Source organism: Myxocyprinus asiaticus, chromosome 46 (genome assembly GCF_019703515.2).
Source record: "Myxocyprinus asiaticus isolate MX2 ecotype Aquarium Trade chromosome 46, UBuf_Myxa_2, whole genome shotgun sequence".
NCBI lineage: Eukaryota > Metazoa > Chordata > Actinopteri > Cypriniformes > Catostomidae > Myxocyprinus > Myxocyprinus asiaticus.
Window position 1 is genome coordinate 10,737,816 of NC_059389.1, and position 18,034 is coordinate 10,755,849.

At 38.3% G+C, this 18,034-nt stretch overlaps 2 protein-coding genes across 3 annotated transcripts in view; one reads left to right on the forward strand and one right to left on the reverse strand.

Annotated features, from left to right (window-relative positions):
• Nucleotides 1-10,138: 10,138 nt before the first annotated feature.
• LOC127435989 (DNA replication complex GINS protein PSF3-like) lies at nt 10,139-17,583 on the reverse strand. 2 transcript variants are annotated; one of them, XM_051689854.1, is made up of 3 exons: nt 17,295-17,583; nt 15,293-15,526; nt 10,139-13,258 (listed from the first exon to the last, which is right to left on the reverse strand). In XM_051689854.1, exons 1-3 carry the CDS (start codon nt 17,463-17,465, stop codon nt 13,028-13,030), a joined length of 636 nt encoding a protein of 211 aa, XP_051545814.1. In that variant the 5' UTR covers nt 17,466-17,583; the 3' UTR covers nt 10,139-13,027. The 2 variants fall into 2 exon arrangements, with proteins under 2 accessions (XP_051545814.1, XP_051545815.1); XM_051689855.1 differs by lacking the exon at nt 17,295-17,583 and adding an exon at nt 16,238-16,529.
• LOC127435988 (E3 ubiquitin-protein ligase znrf1-like) overlaps nt 16,539-18,034 on the forward strand; it is a 51,957-nt gene continuing 50,461 nt past the window's right edge. The window contains exon 1 of the mRNA XM_051689853.1: nt 16,539-16,625. The gene's annotated coding sequence lies outside the window, so the exon portion shown is untranslated. The remainder of the gene's footprint in view (nt 16,626-18,034) is intronic.

Sequence of the window (18,034 nt, forward strand, 5' to 3'; positions counted from 1 at the left end):
ATTCATCATATTCCAAGTCTTCTGAAGGCTTTGGTGAGAAACAACCCAGAATTTAAGTAATTTTTGTGGTGAAAATCTTGACGTACATTTCATATTAACAAGCGCTATGAGAAGTTTGTTCACAGTGGCTTGCCTGTTTACACAAGAACTTGCATAGTTTTAAGCTAAAAACAACCAAAGTTGTTTTTTATGCACAATGGCAGTTAAGATTTTTTACTGAAAAATTACCTAAATTTCAGGTTGTTTCTCACCAAAATCTATTCTATGCCTTTAGAAGACTTGGAACATTACGCACAAGTCGCATGGACTACTTTTATGATACATTTGGGTCCTTTTTTTCGCTTCAAAGTGAGTTGCTATCAACGGCTATTGTACTGAAAAAATTTTCCTAGATAATCATTAAAATATATACTTTTGTTCCGCATAAGAAAGAAATTAAAATGGATTTGGAACAATATGAGTAAATTATGACAGTGTTTTAATTTTTGTCTCAACATTTTATTTAACTATATGAATTAAAATCAAAATATGTTTTGATAGGTCCAGTATTTGGTCAGCTAGAAAGTTTTGCTGTAGGAATACCATGTGATTGTCCCACATGAAGGCTCATGGTTGGCTAATTGACTGAAATGTCCTATGACAGCCTCCTGTCAAAGTCTGAAAGAGATATTAGAGCTGACCTAGTATTTTAACACACCTTATGTATTGATTGACTGAGGGATGTCACATATAATTGTAACATGGTTCAAAAGGGTATGGAGGAGGCAGGAACTGGCTGAACATTCAAAGTAATATTTAATGAAACAAAAAGACACAAAACACAAACACACACACGGCAGCTGCGTGTGGCTCTCTCTCTCCCGAACTGCCGCATCCGCCTCGCCTTATCCCTCTCCTCGGCTGATTAGCCCAATTGGGGGCCGGCCATGTGGACTCATGGCCTGGCCCTGCCCTCCTCCTCGTCACACTCCTCCCTCTTTTGCCTCATGACAATGTCTTTCCAGCTGCGCCTGCAGGCAGGCTTTCCCCACCTTTAGAGACATTGGAGGGAGACAATGGGAGGGAAAAGGGGAGAGGGAAAGAGCGAGGCGGAGCGACAGTGAGAGTGAGAGAGAGAGAGAGAGAGAGAAAATTGCTCGCCGGTTCCCAGACATGCCGTCGCCTGGTACTCGACCACTCCTCCACCCTCTGGTGGACGACAGCAGCTCCTCCCTAGCCAGACCGGAGTGAGTCCTCTGATCCCTGGTGGATGGAATGCCCCTCCATGTTCTGGTGGCCGGTAGCGAGCTCCACCACTCCAGGCGGCCGGCAGCGAGCCCCTCCTCCCCTCACGGAAGGCGGCCATTCCTCCGCATCCAGGTGGAAACAAAAAGATACAAAAAACAAACACACACGGCAGCTGCGTGTGGCGCTCTCTCTCCCGAACTGCCGCATCCGGCTCGGCCTTATCCCTCTCCTCGGCTGATTAGCCCGATTGGGGGCCGGCCATGCAGACTCATGGCCCGGCCCCGCCCTCCTCCTCGTCACAATAACCAACTCACAGCTACGGGACCTCACGGTACACTACTTATTGTTTCCAAGAGTTCTGGTACCCTAGGATCGGGCACATTATGCCGACTCACCGACAAGCATCATCTCCTATCAGACATTTTTGCATCAGCTCCAGTGTGTTTACCTTCCCCCTGTGGTGTGACCGGAAGTGTATTGCGTCACCAGTGGGAGACCCAGGTTCGGATCCCGCATTGAAACCAGGAAGTAATCGCGTTTGCATTATCAGAAACGGGCGCGATTCGGAGGTTGCAATTTTTCCCTCTAACATTACATTTTTACTCCACTGATGGTTAGGTTTAGGTTTGGGGGTACTGTTGATAAAATATGCATTCCTCTTCACTGTATTACAGCCTTTACAGCTGAAAATACCTAGTTTCACAAGTTGCTTTTGGCACCCCTCCATGGACATTTCACCCAGAAAATTGTGCTCACACTTTCCCATACACTCAACAACAGTTACCGCTTTGGCCACTGGGGCAGTGTTTCGCATTTTCAGTAAGCACAAACCAATTTTTGCTAAAAAAAAAAGTCAACTTACTTTTTCCGATTTCACTTTGATATCAGTCTGCTTTGCTGAAGGCTGCTTTCTGTTCATCAGCTGAAAACTTGCTAATGTGTTAGCGTTTAACTCTAATAGAGTTAAACCAGCTCTGAGTTATTCTGTTTAGCTTTCCCATTAAGAATTAAGGACCAATTTTCACCACTTACAGAACTGTGCAGCATGGTTTAAAAAAAATTCCCAGCCTTCCTCTTTGTTGTAAAAGAAAAGACAATTGCACATTCTTGTCTCACAGTATTGCAGGCGTATTGACCCTTATTTGTCTGTATATTACTTCTGTGATAGGGAGAAATAGGTCAGACGCCTTGTTTGGAAAGGTCTAGAACAGTAGATGGACTCTAGCCAGATTTGAAGTGGAGAACTGGGAGAAACCTGGCAGCGGAAAAGCAGTGGTTGATAGGCTAAGCACGTTTTGAGGCCTTTAGTTTATCCGAAGTGTGTTTGTCTGTACCTGTGCCAATGTGACAACCTCAACCACTCATTGGTAAGCGTGACAAACACCAGGCATGAACTGTCCCACAGTCCCAGAGGCACCACAGTTTGCCCAATGGAGCATGAAGAGTGTCCATAAACCTTCGTCCAGAGGAATGATGGCAACAGTTTGGAGTACTGAAGGACCGAGTAGATATTTGACAGAATGATCACTGGCTATCTGGTTCAGTAAGATGGCCGTTTAGAGTTAACGAGCTCTTGCACTAAAAAAAAAAAGCTAGATCCAGCATAAGGGATAGAAAAGAATGTGGATCTCTCAAGATGCCTTTTTAAAAGTTTTTCTTTTGATATGGTGTCTAAAAAAAAAAACAGTAAAACACGGCACAGTGGTCAAAAATGTCTGTCTAGCACGTTTACATAGAAAAACAATTGATAAACAGCATAGACGGATACAAAAATGCCTAGGTGTGCCCCCTAAGAGGTGTATTTGTATCTGCTTCTGAATTCTCATTTGTTTGCCTGTTTAGAACGTGGAAAGGGGCCAAAAGCACCTTCGGTATGATAGGTTGTTTGTGACTAAAAATGTGAAAACACTTCAAAATTAGGGATGCACCACTCCTTTACCTGGATTGGTAACAACTTTGATACTTACGTTTTTAGATGGATCAGTTATAGGCCAGATGAGACCAACCCAAATTAGAGACCATGTGTTAGTCATGGTTGTTACTGTCAAGCTCCAAAAATGACATGGAAGAACCATAAAAGCACCATTTATGTAGTTTATATGACTTGTGCATTATATTCAAAGTCTCTTGAAGCCATACGGTAGCTACGTAAATCGCAAAAGGCTGCGTTTAATAAATATATATTTTGCAGGTGCTGAAAAGCTTTAGAGTTAGCATAATATGTGAGTGTTCCACATGAACTACATCTCAGATGTAGATGCTTGACAGTTTGGTTTGCTTACGACATGCATTGAGAATGGCACTTTAGTATTATTTTACCAGATTTTGAATGAGAAGCATATTAAAACTACTGTGAACGACAAACAGAAACTCAAAGGTCTTCCTGGAGTTTTTTGCCAAAATAAAAGCTACGAAATTACAACTGAAATGTATTACAATTGTATAATAAAACTGTAATTGTGTTTCCTTACACATAATTAGTACTTCCCATCAGTTCATCACAGTGAGGTATAGATATTCTAAACTGATTAAGAAAATAACACTGGTATCGGATCAGGATTGGTATCGGAATCGTGAAAGAAAAAGTAGTATTGGTGCATCTATAGTAACAATTAAATATTCTAGACATAAAGTAGACACTGAGCAGATGCTTTTATTCCAAGTGACTTTCAGTACACACATGGTCAATCCTTGCTTAAGGGCACAGGTGACAGCTCATGGCTCGCTCCTTGCAGTGATTGAACCGGATCCAAATGGCGCACTTTATTTGGACTTGCGGTCGCATGTTTGTTAAGTCCACAAGACCGCAGGATGTCCATTTTGTCATTTTGTGATTCAAAAGGGGGCTCACATGTACCCCCTTTATAGCAGAGATGTGCCAAAATGTGGACCTGAAGGAAGATAACAAGGACTATAGGAACCATTTGGGTCTATAATGGATTTTCTGCCTCTCAAAGATTTGCAAAGATTGATGCAATGGAAGCTAAGGTGAAGAATTCTATAGTGCTATATCAAATCTGAGTATGAATTCTTAAATATTTTTAGTGGAGTTATGTTACAAAATCTGAACAAATGGAGCAGCTTGTCAAAACTGTTTGAAGGGATAAATGTGTACTTCAATGGCACACAAGTTGTTGCATCAATGTAGCTGTTTTGTTTACTTCTGCTAGCCAATCTGATGTCAGCAAACTCAAACACATAAAAAGCAGAGAGAGTTATCTAACTGGCTAAAAAAGTGTGGGATGCTCCCCTGACTTATTTTTGTTGTTTTCAGAGTTGATGGCTGTCACAGAGACAGGTGTGATTTCTCATGCCACCTATTTCAACAAAAATTGTCAGACAGTGAGGACATTTTATGTATAGTAATAAAAATCATATACAGCACCGTTAAGTTGCCTCAACACATGGTTAAATACAAGATTGGACTTTGTCTGAAATACAAAATGCTTCTTGCATGTGGTGCAGTACCACAAAATGTAGAGAAAAAGAGTGAGATAAATAGAGTGAGAGATGGACAGCTGAGCTATGACTCATCTCTCCATTATAGCGGGAGCGAAGCAGAGCCAGTTTCTCAACTACGATATTTATGGATAGTTTTTCTCATCTGCCTGGGTTCACATGTCCATCAAACTGGCTTTGACAGACAATAATAAAGAGAGAAAAAAATATAAAAAGGAGAGAGGGAGAGAGGAAGAGAGGAGAGAGAGAGAGAGAGAGAGAGAGAGAGAGAGAGACATACATAAAAAAATACAGCATCACAATTAATTGCGCATCAAACACACGCTCTCCTTATTTATAAAAGAGTTCAATCTGCAGTGAAACAGAGGGCTGAATCTCCAAAAGCACATTGCATACAAAACAAATGGATGTGTTGAAGGCAGCTCAGATGGGATGGGCTTGGTTTACATGTACTCCAACCCTGTTGAGAAAACCAGCACCAAACGTGCACTTGACTGAAACCAGGAAACTCATGCTCAAATTTGATCTTGTCAGCAGGAAAAACCTCAGTGTTCATTCAAACACATCAGTCAAGTTTATACCACATAAAAAAAATGTAAATTTTTTTTTTTTAAATGGGGTGAATAAAACACTGCCCTAAAACGCCCACCTGCTATAGCGCAATGGATTGTTAGATCCGGTGCTTTAGAGTGAATGCAAACCCAGTCGGGGAGAGATTAGCCACATCTGAAGAGCAGTGTGGGGGCGTTAGCTTAGATGTGGCTAATCCTGACACCTCTGTTTTTCTCTTCATCTCTCACTCACTTTCTATTCCTCCATGCCTCCAAGTCTTGTCTGTTCTTTTCGAATGAGAATGTCTGAAATCTGTTCATTGGAAAGTCTTAGATGAGAAAAATGGCAAGGGGAGCGCAGAGAAAAAACAGGAACTATTCAACTGATACATTTCTTCCAACTTGGTTAAGAAAAGATGCAGAACACTTGGCTAAGGACAGATGGGATCTCAAATCTTTTGTAGCAACTTCATACAGTTAAAACATGAATAATTCTGCACCGAATTACAGGACTTTCAGGAGAGGAAGGAATTGTTAATTTTGTTTTGTGATCTTTTTGGTGCACAGCAAAATATATTTAGTCTTTATGACGATCTGATGTCTGATTCATAAGAAATGCAATCTAAAGACTCGAGACTAGACAAATGCTACTTGCAGTCAAAACTCAGTGAAAGTCTCTGCTTGGTCATGAATTGTAGCTCTCTTGCTGGCAATCATAGATTTTTTTTTAACATGATGATGTGTCAACAGGTTGTTCTCGTTCACCTCCATACACAGACTCATATTTCTTGTTCATTGACGTCTCTCCCTTTCGAAGCCAATGAGCTTTACTGCTTTTCATGCCTGTAAAGACTAAATATAGCATGAACCAATAGCATTCGAGTGCGGACTGTGAAGGAGCATATCATTGGTTTCACCGGTTGAACGAATACGCCCCTTCACTGAACAAGTCGAGTCGGTCGTTTGAGTCTGAACGAGATGAAATGTCTCATTTATGAACGAACTGAATGTACTGTTAAACTCGTTCATGAACTAAATGAATGACTCGGTCATCTCGTTCGTGGTGAAATGCACTAAGATAAGTTTATAGGTATACACAAAACATAATCGGCAATTAATGAATGTGTATAAATGACTAAAGGAAATACAGTTAAAAAGACATGAATCACAAATGGAAATGTTGTGCTTTGGTGCACAGGATAGCCTAATATATTTAGGATTTTCTTGAACTTTTTCTATCTCTTGGTAAAAGTTAAGTCCATCATTTGATGTAATATAGTAAAATAAGACCTGCCATTTATGTAAAAATGGTTATTATGTTAAAAACTCACATTTTTAAGTGTCTTCGTACGTTTGAAGACATACAAATTCCAAAAATAAGGATCAACTTCCTATTCTATTAGATTATATCTATAAAATATTTAATTCACAAATGTTCATTTTCATTTACACCTTGTTTTAGATGGAAGAACCACAGACAGATGTAATCTTCAGATCAAGAAGAAATCAACATAAATCAAATAATTTAATAACTTGAGAGAAGTCAAGGCATTGAGAGATGAGAATTATTCCAAAGATGTATTTAGACATATGATTCACTCTTTTAGTTGGTTGTGATTAGCCTACAGAGCTTTATTGCAAAACTTGCTATAGACATTATTAACAGATTCTGGGAGTAGGCCTAGTTGTCTTGTAATAGTGTAACCAAACCTGCTGCTCCTAACCCTGCCTCTTAATCTGCCAATCAATCACCCAGCCACCTTCAAGTCCCCTCTACTGGATCATGTCAGAACCAGGTTGTTAGATATCCTTTGTAAGATATTACAATCAGCTTATGTTTATTCATCTTGGTTCAAGGTTTCATCTGATATACCTACAAGACAAGATTCTCCCTTAAAACAACTTGCACATAGCCTATCAGGTAAAACTGCACTGAAAAAAGTGTGTGTGTGTGTTTTTTTTTCAGGTTACCTATAAATGTGCTTAATGTGGTAACATATTTTTTCAACTCAAATTTTTTTTTTTTTTTTTAATACCAAGTGTCTATTGTTCTTACTGCTTTACTCTCCCTCTGAAGTTATTGTGTTGTAACATTTTTATTTTTGAATTTCAGACATTGTTAAGAATCGATTTCCAGCAAATCCACGGAAGTTTCTAAGCGCTTAATTACTGGAAAAATTGAATGATGAGCACAAGCTGCAATTAAGGTTTGGCATATTACATTGATATTTATTTATACAATGTTTAAAAAAAAAAAAACGTTTTTATTGATGAAACCTTAAGTAGTCAGGTTGATTCAGTCATGTTAAATAATTTTTTATTTGAATCAAACCAGTAAAATTAGATGTTACCACACGAAGCACATCTTTTAAGGTTACCTCACAAAACATTTTTTACAGTGAACACGTAGACTAAATATATTAAATATTGCTCTTAGGCAACAGAGGAGGGACACTGCAACATGTGCATAAAAGTCAGACAAATTCACCACCACACTAAAAACAGGTACATATATCACAATGATATGCTTTATCTGGTCAAGGCTTTAACTTAACATTTTTTGTAAGGGCATCTACAGGTGCAAAGGTGTAACTCGCAGAAATGGTCAATGAACGATTCAATGAAGCAATCTGAACTAATCTTTTTGGGAAATGGAATCAAAAGAATCGAGTAACTAAAATGAATCAAAATCACCACCACTAGTTGACTGATATTGGTTTTTTGCCGATAACGATAACCAATGTGATGGAAAAGGCAGATAACCAATTAATCGGCCGATAGTTTTAAAAATAATTTTGTCGAATGCTAAAAACAATTTTTAGTCTTTCCTTACTGTGACTGGGACAGACATAGAGGCAATATAACTGATTCCAAAAAGCAACTATCAGCTTGGAATAACTGGTAAAACAGATATGTCGGTTGGGTCGACCTCTAAAATTTACATTCATTCACCCCAAAGAAAATGGAGATTCTCCTTTGACAGATAATTTTTAAAAATGACAACAAATCAAGACAGGCACATTTGATTTGCAGCTGAGGTCTTGTGATTTTCACTTGTGCGTGTCCATGAAGTTAATATGACTGTAGTATGCCCATTTTCTCAGTTTATGATCCAGAGGGTTATATATGTGGCATTTCATATTGGACTCGCAGAGTCACAAATGAAGACTGCAAGGGCTCAGGATAAATTTTGGGAATTGGCTTCTAATGGATCTCTTCTGCCTCAATTTTTTGCAAAGATTGATGCAATGGAAGCTAAAGTGAAGCCTTCTCTTACTCTAAGTGCACCACTCTGCCCAATACTGAGAGTATGAATGCTTTAATATTTTTGAGTGGACTTGTACTACAGAGTATGAACAGCTGATCCTCAGTTCGGTCATGAATTGCAGTTCTATTTATAGTTAGTTAGTTAGTTAGTGGTTTTACGCCATGCCAGCTTCCAAGACTATTTTCATGGCAAAAAACAAGTTAAAATATATTAAAAGGTAAAGTGAAAGTTAATTTTCGATAAGAACTCTGAAACTGATTCAGGGTTCTGTTTATACTAAAAGGCAATGTGATGCTCTTTGACACTGTACACTGGACTATATCTTCAATTGCATAGCAAATATTAAAGTGTCTGCACTTCTTGTATGCACTGTAAATAGGATAGCTATAAACTCCACTGTCACTGATGCTCCAGGATAACAGAAAACAGAGACTTTTAAGAGGTTTATGGGACAGTAGTTGGGCGAGTTCCATGTTCACAACTCCCAACTGGAGCAGTAATGACTAGCTCATGCCAGAAAAGGATGTTGTAGCCACACTGTGAATCCAGGTCAGGAGTAGTTCACGGAACAACAACTTCTAGAAGACTCCAACTGACTTGGGATGGGTATCAACACAGATTTCAAGATATGATTTGATTCTGATTCACAAGCTCTTGATTCGATTCTGATTTCGATACAGTTTATTTCGATTCATTTAGGTACATTTCAGTCATAATTTAAATTTTGTTCACATACATTTTCTTGTTTATATACCTCAGCTTATTCTATATATTATACAGGGAACCTTCTAACTTGGTACATTATGAAAATATAGAGATCATTCAAATTAAGATTGTGATTAATCAGAAAATCAATATTAATACCCAGCCCTACTTGACACCATTCACTAAGAGGTAGTGATGGGTCATTCATGAACGATTCTTTCATTTTGAACAAATCTTTTATATGACTCGAAAGAACGAGTAGTCTCGGAGAGTGATTCATTCATTTTGTCACAGCCGCACATGTGCAAAATCCATGCTCGTGTTTCATTCATTTGGTGCGGGGACAGCTCTGTACGGGAAACAGAACTGATTAGTTCACCTCCCGAGTCGGTCTTCAGGTACAAGTCGTTCACTGACAGCCGCAAAGTCTATGTATTGCAAACAGAAGTTACTTAATACTTCTTAATGCTCCCAACAAGCAGTTTGAGATGCTTTATTTTTGCCCTTACAGTTACGGTGTTTCTGGTCACTAATTTTAGCTTCTAGAATATTTCTGTCAAGTTTTTCCCCATCCCATTGAATCTGGTAATAAAGAGTAAAGTTTTAAACTTTGTATGACTTATCTTCTCGTCAGAAAATATCACAGACTACAAGAGCTACAAGGAAACCCCATATTATTTATTTGTTTATTGAGTTGATTTTAAATAAACTGTCATTTATTTTTCCTTCATGATGCATCCCCTCATTGTATAATTTATTTATTTATTCTTATGTTCTTGTTGGTAGTAGACCCAAATCAAGCATTAATTATTTATTAACTAATTTTACACTTAGGATAAAATATCATCTCAACACCTTCTGCATGAAATACATGAAAATAATTCATCATGACGATTCATATAATTTAAAAAAAGTCATTTATTGCCATACTAACATTTACTGATCACAATACAAACAACTGTAACACAGTGACTGTGAGCTGTAAATTAAAAAAAAATGAAAAAAGACCAAAAATTGTCATTCGTGAATGAGTGCTGAGCCTGGAGGTCACGTGTCAAATGAACGAAGACTCAGATCCGAACTCCGGAGGTGAACTAATCAATTCTGTTTCCTGTAGAGCCTATGTCACATGATAAACAAAATGACTTGAATAAAGATACGTTCATTTTGCTGAACGAGGCTCAATGATCCGATCTTCCCATCACTAAGAGGCTAAGAAACGAAAATAGGATTTTTAAAGTGAGCATGGAATGCAGGCAATAAGCAGTACAGTAGTAAATATTCCCAACATAAAATAGATATTAAGCAGATGTTTTTATCCAAAGTGAGTATTACAGTGTCAGTCTTTGCTTAAGGGCACAATGGTGACAGCTCATGACTGGCTCCTTGCAGGGATTGAACCATCAACCTTCTGGTTACTAGCCCTAAGCTTTAACCCCAATGACATACACTACCATTCAAAAGTTTGGGGTCACTTGCCTGAAATGTGTCTCATGATCTTAAAAACCTTTTGATCTGAAGGCGTATGCTTAAATGTTTGAAATTAGTTTTGTAGACAAAAATATAACTATGCCAACATATTAATTTATTTAATTACAAAACTAAAATTTTATTTTTAAAAAAGCCGAATAATTAAGAAAAGCAGCCACTAAGTGCCCAGCATATAGATGGGAACTCCTTCAATACTGTTTAAAAAGCATCCCAGGGTGATACCTCAAGAAGTTGGTTGAGAAAATGTCAAGAGTATATTTCTGCGAAATCTAGGCAAAGTGTGGCCACTTTGAAGATGCTAAAATATAACATAGTTTTGATTTATTTTGGATTTTGTTTAGTCACAACATAATTCCCATAGTTCCATTTCTATTATTCCATAGTTGTGATGACTTTACTATTATTCTAAAATGTGAAGAAAAAAATAAATAAATAAAGAATTAGTAAGTGACCCTAAACTTTTGAACGGTAGTGTATATACCACCTCGAAAAGAGAAAAATATATGTAACCAAGCCACCAAATGATGTAACATCAAGAGGACTGTAGGCAATGAGTGACTTCTCTTTAGTTTAATCAGACCTCTCAAAAAGTCAATAAATCCTCCTGCCCCACCCAAACCAACTCAGCCGAGGCTGCACAGTGATAACAGGGTCGATAAGACCATCCCAGAGGGATATATCAATAACTTCCATTCCGAAAAGGTTGTCCTCATCAGCTGCCCCACATTTTACACATGAACAAGCAGCTGGGACTCTGTATTCATAAATATGCACATTAAATCGAGAAGGCCAAGACGTTTGAAATCTGTAACTTGAAAGTGCTTTCGGATTCAAATGTATGCAAAATCTGAAGGGTAGGCTGACTTGCGGTGTTTGTATAATGGGGCGAGAGGTAAGGAGAGAGAGGCAGCGAGGTGTGGAGATACAGTCATTTGATTTGCCCTTGAGTTGACTGACGTAAACAAGGCTCGCACACACACACACACACACACACACACACAACCTGGTGACGCATCTGAATGTCACCTCCAGTGTTCCAAATATAAAGTCTCAAATTAACAGAAACCAACTCCCTTATACAGTTTGATAGCATAAAAGCATTACTGTGAATTATGTCAGCTATGCTGTAAACACTGGAAACAATCATTGTTGAAATGTCTTCTGTAACCTTTTTTTTTTATACGTTTATAAACTCAATAATTAACATGAACTATCAATGAACAATTCTTTTACAGCATTTATTAATTGTGGCTAATGTTAATTTGGACATACTTGTTTACCAGTAGATGTCTTACATTAAAGCTGAAGTTTGTAACTGTTAAAATACTTTCTCCTACACCAGCTTAATATGCAGAGACAACTATAAGTGAGCCACTAGTATGGTTGATTTCCTTGAAAACCGTAAACAGTATTTCAGTGGCACAATAAAACTATTGCTGTTTGTTTGAGTGGCCCGACTGCTCGAAACAGCAACATTGAGGAGGGGTATTCAAGAAAGTATATTTTTTGCAATTCTGTTTAGTGGGGTGGAAATTATGCACTGTAGTATTAAAAGTTATATTAATATTAGTTACTGCAATATGAATTAACATGACAAAACAATGAACTATATTTTGATAAATTAACATTAACCAAGATATATACATGCTGGGGGAAACAAAACATGATACCTGATGCATTAACTACATTAATGTTAACAAATGCAACCTCATAATTGTAAAGTGTTACCATGTTTTCATTACCGGGATCAACAACTGACAGCAGTAATTGGAAACTCGTTATTCCCAGGCTAAGAAAAACCTGGATTAAAACTGTCTGTCAAAGTTGAATCTCCATTCTCTTTAGGGTGAATGAATGCAAGTATTGGCAATTACTTCATAACAATCACATCATCTTGACCAGTGAAAAAGGTGAAAAGGTTATAGCAGGTGTTCCAGGAGTACATTTTCAGTTGATTTATTTGTTGTATTGTGTTAAGTGTTTAAGCTTACCCCTTTCAAGTGATTTCAATAAGTTAAATGCAGAAAATTGTACCAAAAGATTCAGGCAAATTAGCTTTAAAAAAGGTGAGCAATTTGCATCCCTAAACATTATCCTTAATGCCTGTTATGAAGCTTCAAAATATGAAAATAGAGCATAACAGGATAAGCTGATTTATTGACTTTTTAAATTGAAATATTTTCTATACAAAGCTGTTTACATTACAGTAATACAAAAAGTTTTTAGGTTACTTAACATTTTCTCAATAACACCCTCTCACACACACAAGCATGTCTCTCTCTTCCAATTCAAAGTCCTTTTCGATCTGTTGGTTTATGATTGGCTCTCAGGCCTGCAGGTCGGCGATTTTCCTCTTTCTGTAGTTGATAACTAGACTAGAGGCAGTCAGGTGAGAGGACCGACCTTTTTCCCACAGCTGGAAACCGTTCAGTCCACTCTGTCCTGCCTTAAACAAACTCCTTTCTAAGCAGTCCAAGCGCTCCACTAGCACTGATGTGTCTTCATTGTAGGCGTTCTGGGACGAGTCCATGGTCCGGCGGAAACGTCCAATGAAAGTCTGATATGAGAGATGGAGACAGTATACAGATGGAGGTACAAATATAACCTTAGGGAATATAATATGTATTAAATATTGCTAACTGTTGAGTTAATTCAAGCAGGCCACTAAACCAACAAACAGGTAGAATTAGAATATGACTTCTATAAAGGTAGGTTTTATGGACATGGCTGCAATGTGACTACTCCAAATATCAGTTCTTTAGATCTTAAACAATTTATCCAAACAAGTTATTGTTAAAAGCTGTTCAATACATTTCAACAACAGTCCGGCCTGCCATTTTAATTATGCAGTGGCCCTTTAATCCTTCAAGGCCCTCTCTGACAGACAACCTGGTGACGCATCTTTTATAAATTATCATAAAACAGCTCTAGTTTCACATTATTGTGGATTATGTCAGTTACTCTCTAAATGATGGAAATAATCATTGTTGAAATGTTTTCTTTATTCAGATCAATGACATGCAGTAGAAATTGCCTGTCAAAACAGAATCTCCATCCTTTTTGTATGAATGAATGCAAGAATCTTTGATTGCTTTATAACAACTTGACCAGTAGACACATCTTCAGGTTTCAAACAAACTTTGATTGCCTTCCTTATATCAAGTTTGTGTGTGCGCGCGTGTGTGTGTGTGTGTGTGTGTGTGTATATATATATATATATATATATATATAGTGCCATTCTGCCACTAAACCATTTCATTAATGCATTTTATTTTGTTTCAGTGTGGGAAAATAGAAAGAATATAACAAAATTAACTTCCACAAAGCTCTGCATGATGCCGTTTGTTTTCCCTTAACTTAATAAATGTGGAAAACAGCAATTCAATCCACTAACTTAAAGCTGAAGTATGTAATTTCTGCGACACTATCGCCAGCGAATGGAATTGCAATAATAAACTATGTTTTCAAAACAGCTTTCTGAATACTCACCTCATCTGCAGTTGTTCAGTCAGATAGTCCCGCCCTCAACTCAAGCCATTGGTTGAGTAACTTTGTTGGGGCGGGTCTATGCGGGTCTCTCAAAACAAACAGGAATTTACACAGCGCCACAGAGACACAGTGTTTTTGAGAAAATTAACCTATGAATGGCTTACAATAGTTGTCTCTCCATATTAAGCTTGGATAGAATAAAGTATTTTAACACTGAAAAAGTTACATACTTCAGCTTTAACAACACTTTTGAAGTTTGATTCCAACTCAGCCTGGGATTCCAGTCTGCCCAGCAACTGATCATTCCTAGTATTACTACAGTATGATAGTAAAGATATTGCTCCCTCTACTGGTGGAGATAGGACATAGCAGCAGTATTACTAATGTGTTTGAGCCTTAGTTATTGAACCACCCATATTCAGCATGTGGGCCTTAACAACAACCTGTCCCAAGGTAACATATTAACTGTTATTCATGCATTTAACGAGTCTAACAACCCATTACTAACAAAGTAATCAACACTGAAAACAAAACTCATTGCCAAATCTGGTCTGGTTATTAATATGTAAAGATTACCTCTGCCATGTTAGAATTTTCTATTCTTTTTGCATTGTCTTTAAAATTGCAAATTTTGGGGGGTTCTGGGTAACTCAGCAAGTAAAGACGCTGAGTACCACACCTGGAGTCGTAAGTTTGAATCCAGGGCGTGCTGAGTGACTCCAGCCAGGCTTCCTAAGTAACCAATTGGCCCGGTTGCTAGGGTGGGTACAGTCACATTGGGTTAACCTCCTCGTGGTTGCTGTAATGTGGATCTCGCTCTCAGTGGGGCGTGTGGTGAGTTGTGCGTGGATGCCGCGGAGAATAGCGTGAAGCCTCCACACACGCTACATCTCCATGGTAACGCGCTCAACAAGCCACGTGATAAGATGCGTGGACTGACGGTCTCAGACACGGAGGCAACTGAGATTCGTCCTCCGCCACCCGGATTGAGGTGAGTCACTACACCACTACGAGGACTTAGAGCTCATTGGGAATTGGGCATTCCAAATTGGGAAGAAAAAAAAAACCAATTGCACATTTTTTGTTCTATGGATGTGCTCACCTGGAGGACGGTTTGAGCAATCTCTTGGTTTTCTGGGCTGTCAAAATGCAGTATCTGGGAGCCTAACCCATAATAATAAGGCCCCATCTTGTGAAGGTCGACAACAGTAGGATCCGCTCCGAACACTGTTCTCCAGCCCTGACGATAAACCTTAGGCAGCTCCACGGACAGTACTCGCCTCTTCTTTTCATAAAGGCCCTTGGCAAGCCAAAGTGGCATCTCCATCTTTGTAGCCTGGACACATACAGGTATGTAATCTTTATTCACCATAAATATTGTGGGGTCAGGCATTTTTGGTTAACTATAACAAAAAACAGAGACGTTATATTGGGTATACAGAAATTATACTACACTGAAAACCCTTCTAAGTTGACTCTACTCAATTGATTGAGTAAACTCATTCTCTGAATTGAGTAATGGCGATGTAATAGAGCGCAGTAAAAATTCCATTCATTTATCCCATAGACGAATTGATTTTCAACAATAACTTATAAACCTTTAAAGACAGACCTACCGTGAGCTACAAGGGTTGTTCGTCATTGGTATATGCTTCCGTTGAAGCCATCCATCTGAATGATCTCAACTTCATTGTTTAAGACACTTGATTTTTTTCAGTAATGAAAACATTAGGGTTTACAATATATAGAACAAACAAGAAAGAACATTTTTCTGAGGCCACCTGTCTCAGCTCCAGTATAAGTAGGTGACGCACATCATGTCCATGAACCTTTTTTAAATTTAAAGGTGCTATATGTAATATTTTTACTGTACTAAATCATAAAATGACCATAATATGTCATTAGAGAATTAGGAGACATGCTAAGTTTAAATACTGGCTTCTCCCATAACAATGCTACAGCCAGTATATTCTACTTTGAAGTTTCCATTCCGGGCCGGAATTTCTGTTTGTTTTGGCCTGTGTGATCCCGCCCACTGCCCACTCACCAATAGTATTTCGACACCGCCGGGTCTTGAATAAGTTTGCAGGCAAACAACACTGCGTGCTGCAGCCATGGAAGCCAGCAAACCAACTGGATCAGAGATAACAGATTCCACCCGACCTAAAAAGCCTCGCCATCCATCTAAAACCACCATGACCAGAGGCGTAGTAAAACAAGGATAATATTGGAGATGCCTTTGGAAGATGGAGACAGCTTAAAGCCCAGAAATCCTTTAAAACGGATGCTGAGTTGACTAATTTGCGTGTCAACATTCTGGCAACCCGCATGAGCTTCAAGTCTGGGGCGGGGCAGACACCTCTCCAATATTTTGAATTTGGATTGCAGTACCCATTTCAAACGCTTGTTGTCAGTCTACATATATCACCTTTAAGGTAAAAATTTACATTATTGTATAAAAGAAGGTGTGTATTTTATGTGTTGTAAATGTTCACCATTTCAACGTTTTTAATCACATTTTTGCCTTCGCTAGTTTATTTTAAATGTCGTTTTTTTTTTTTATTAATACGATCATAAAAATTTAATGAACAATAACGTAAAAAGAATTAACCAAATGCTTTTTTTAGATTGAATATAGTATGTCACTCCGCAGGACATGTCAACTAACCATTAGTGTTTGCACCCTTAACACTAAATCCTAAAATCAAGTGAAAATGTTTAGTTCTCACGCAACATAATTATAATAATTAATTAATAATTAATTATAATAATAATTATAATTTTCTTTATTTATCACACATTATACATTTGCACATATACGGTGAAATTCTTCTTTTTCCACATATCCCAGCTAGGCTGGGGTCAGAGTGCAGGGTCAGCCATGATACGGCGCCCCTGGAGCAGATAGGGTTAAGGGCCTTGCTCAAGGGCCCAACAGTGGCATCTTGGCAGTGCTGGGGCTTGAACCCCCGACCTTCTGATCAGTAACCCAGAGCCTTAACCGCTGAGCTACCACTGCCCTGTATGGCAACACCCTTTTATTGGTGCAACTTAACAACCGTACAACAAAAATTAAATATGGTTATATTAATGTATTTGTGTACCTCCGGTATGTCCCTGGTGTCACTGGATTTCTCGAGGAACCCGAGCCGCAGAAAAACACACTCCGTCTTGCACGGCAGCCGCTCGTGAGATAATAATATATCATCCAAAGAAAATAAATTCTCCTCCATTCCGATACCCGGAGGAACGGGCATGTAGGATTCCGAATCCATTGTTTGCTTAAGATAACTGAACAATAAATGAGCAAACCTAAATGAACAAATGGAGTAAAATCAACGTAAACTTGTCAAAACAACAGCACTGTCAAACAGGCAGCATTTGGCGCGCAACTTCAAGTGAAAAGCAATGGAGCGTCGAGCAGGGGCGAGCAGTCGATAACAGAGTGACGTAGACAGAAATCCTCTCTGTTTCGCTGCATATGATAAATATATCTTAAAATGTTGCTACAAAAGCAAATACTACGTCAACGTCCTGTTTAAAAGAGAAAAGACAGTGCTTTGACTGCGTTTTTGTAATGTTGAACTTTTGTAAAGGTCATTTTGATCGCTATAGCGATCGTCTCAGGGGGAAGTAAACTCATTTAAGATTTTCTTATATATTAAAAACAGTTAATTTATTCTCCTTGTTATATTATATGTTAACGTGAGGTTTATTAATCATTTGTTTTTCGGTTCCAATAGACCTTTTTCACACTCCGGGTTTTGGAACGTTTGCAGGGAAAACTTCGACAGCATTGAATGGGAGATCACAGCAAATATTATTTTCACTAAACCATTTGCTC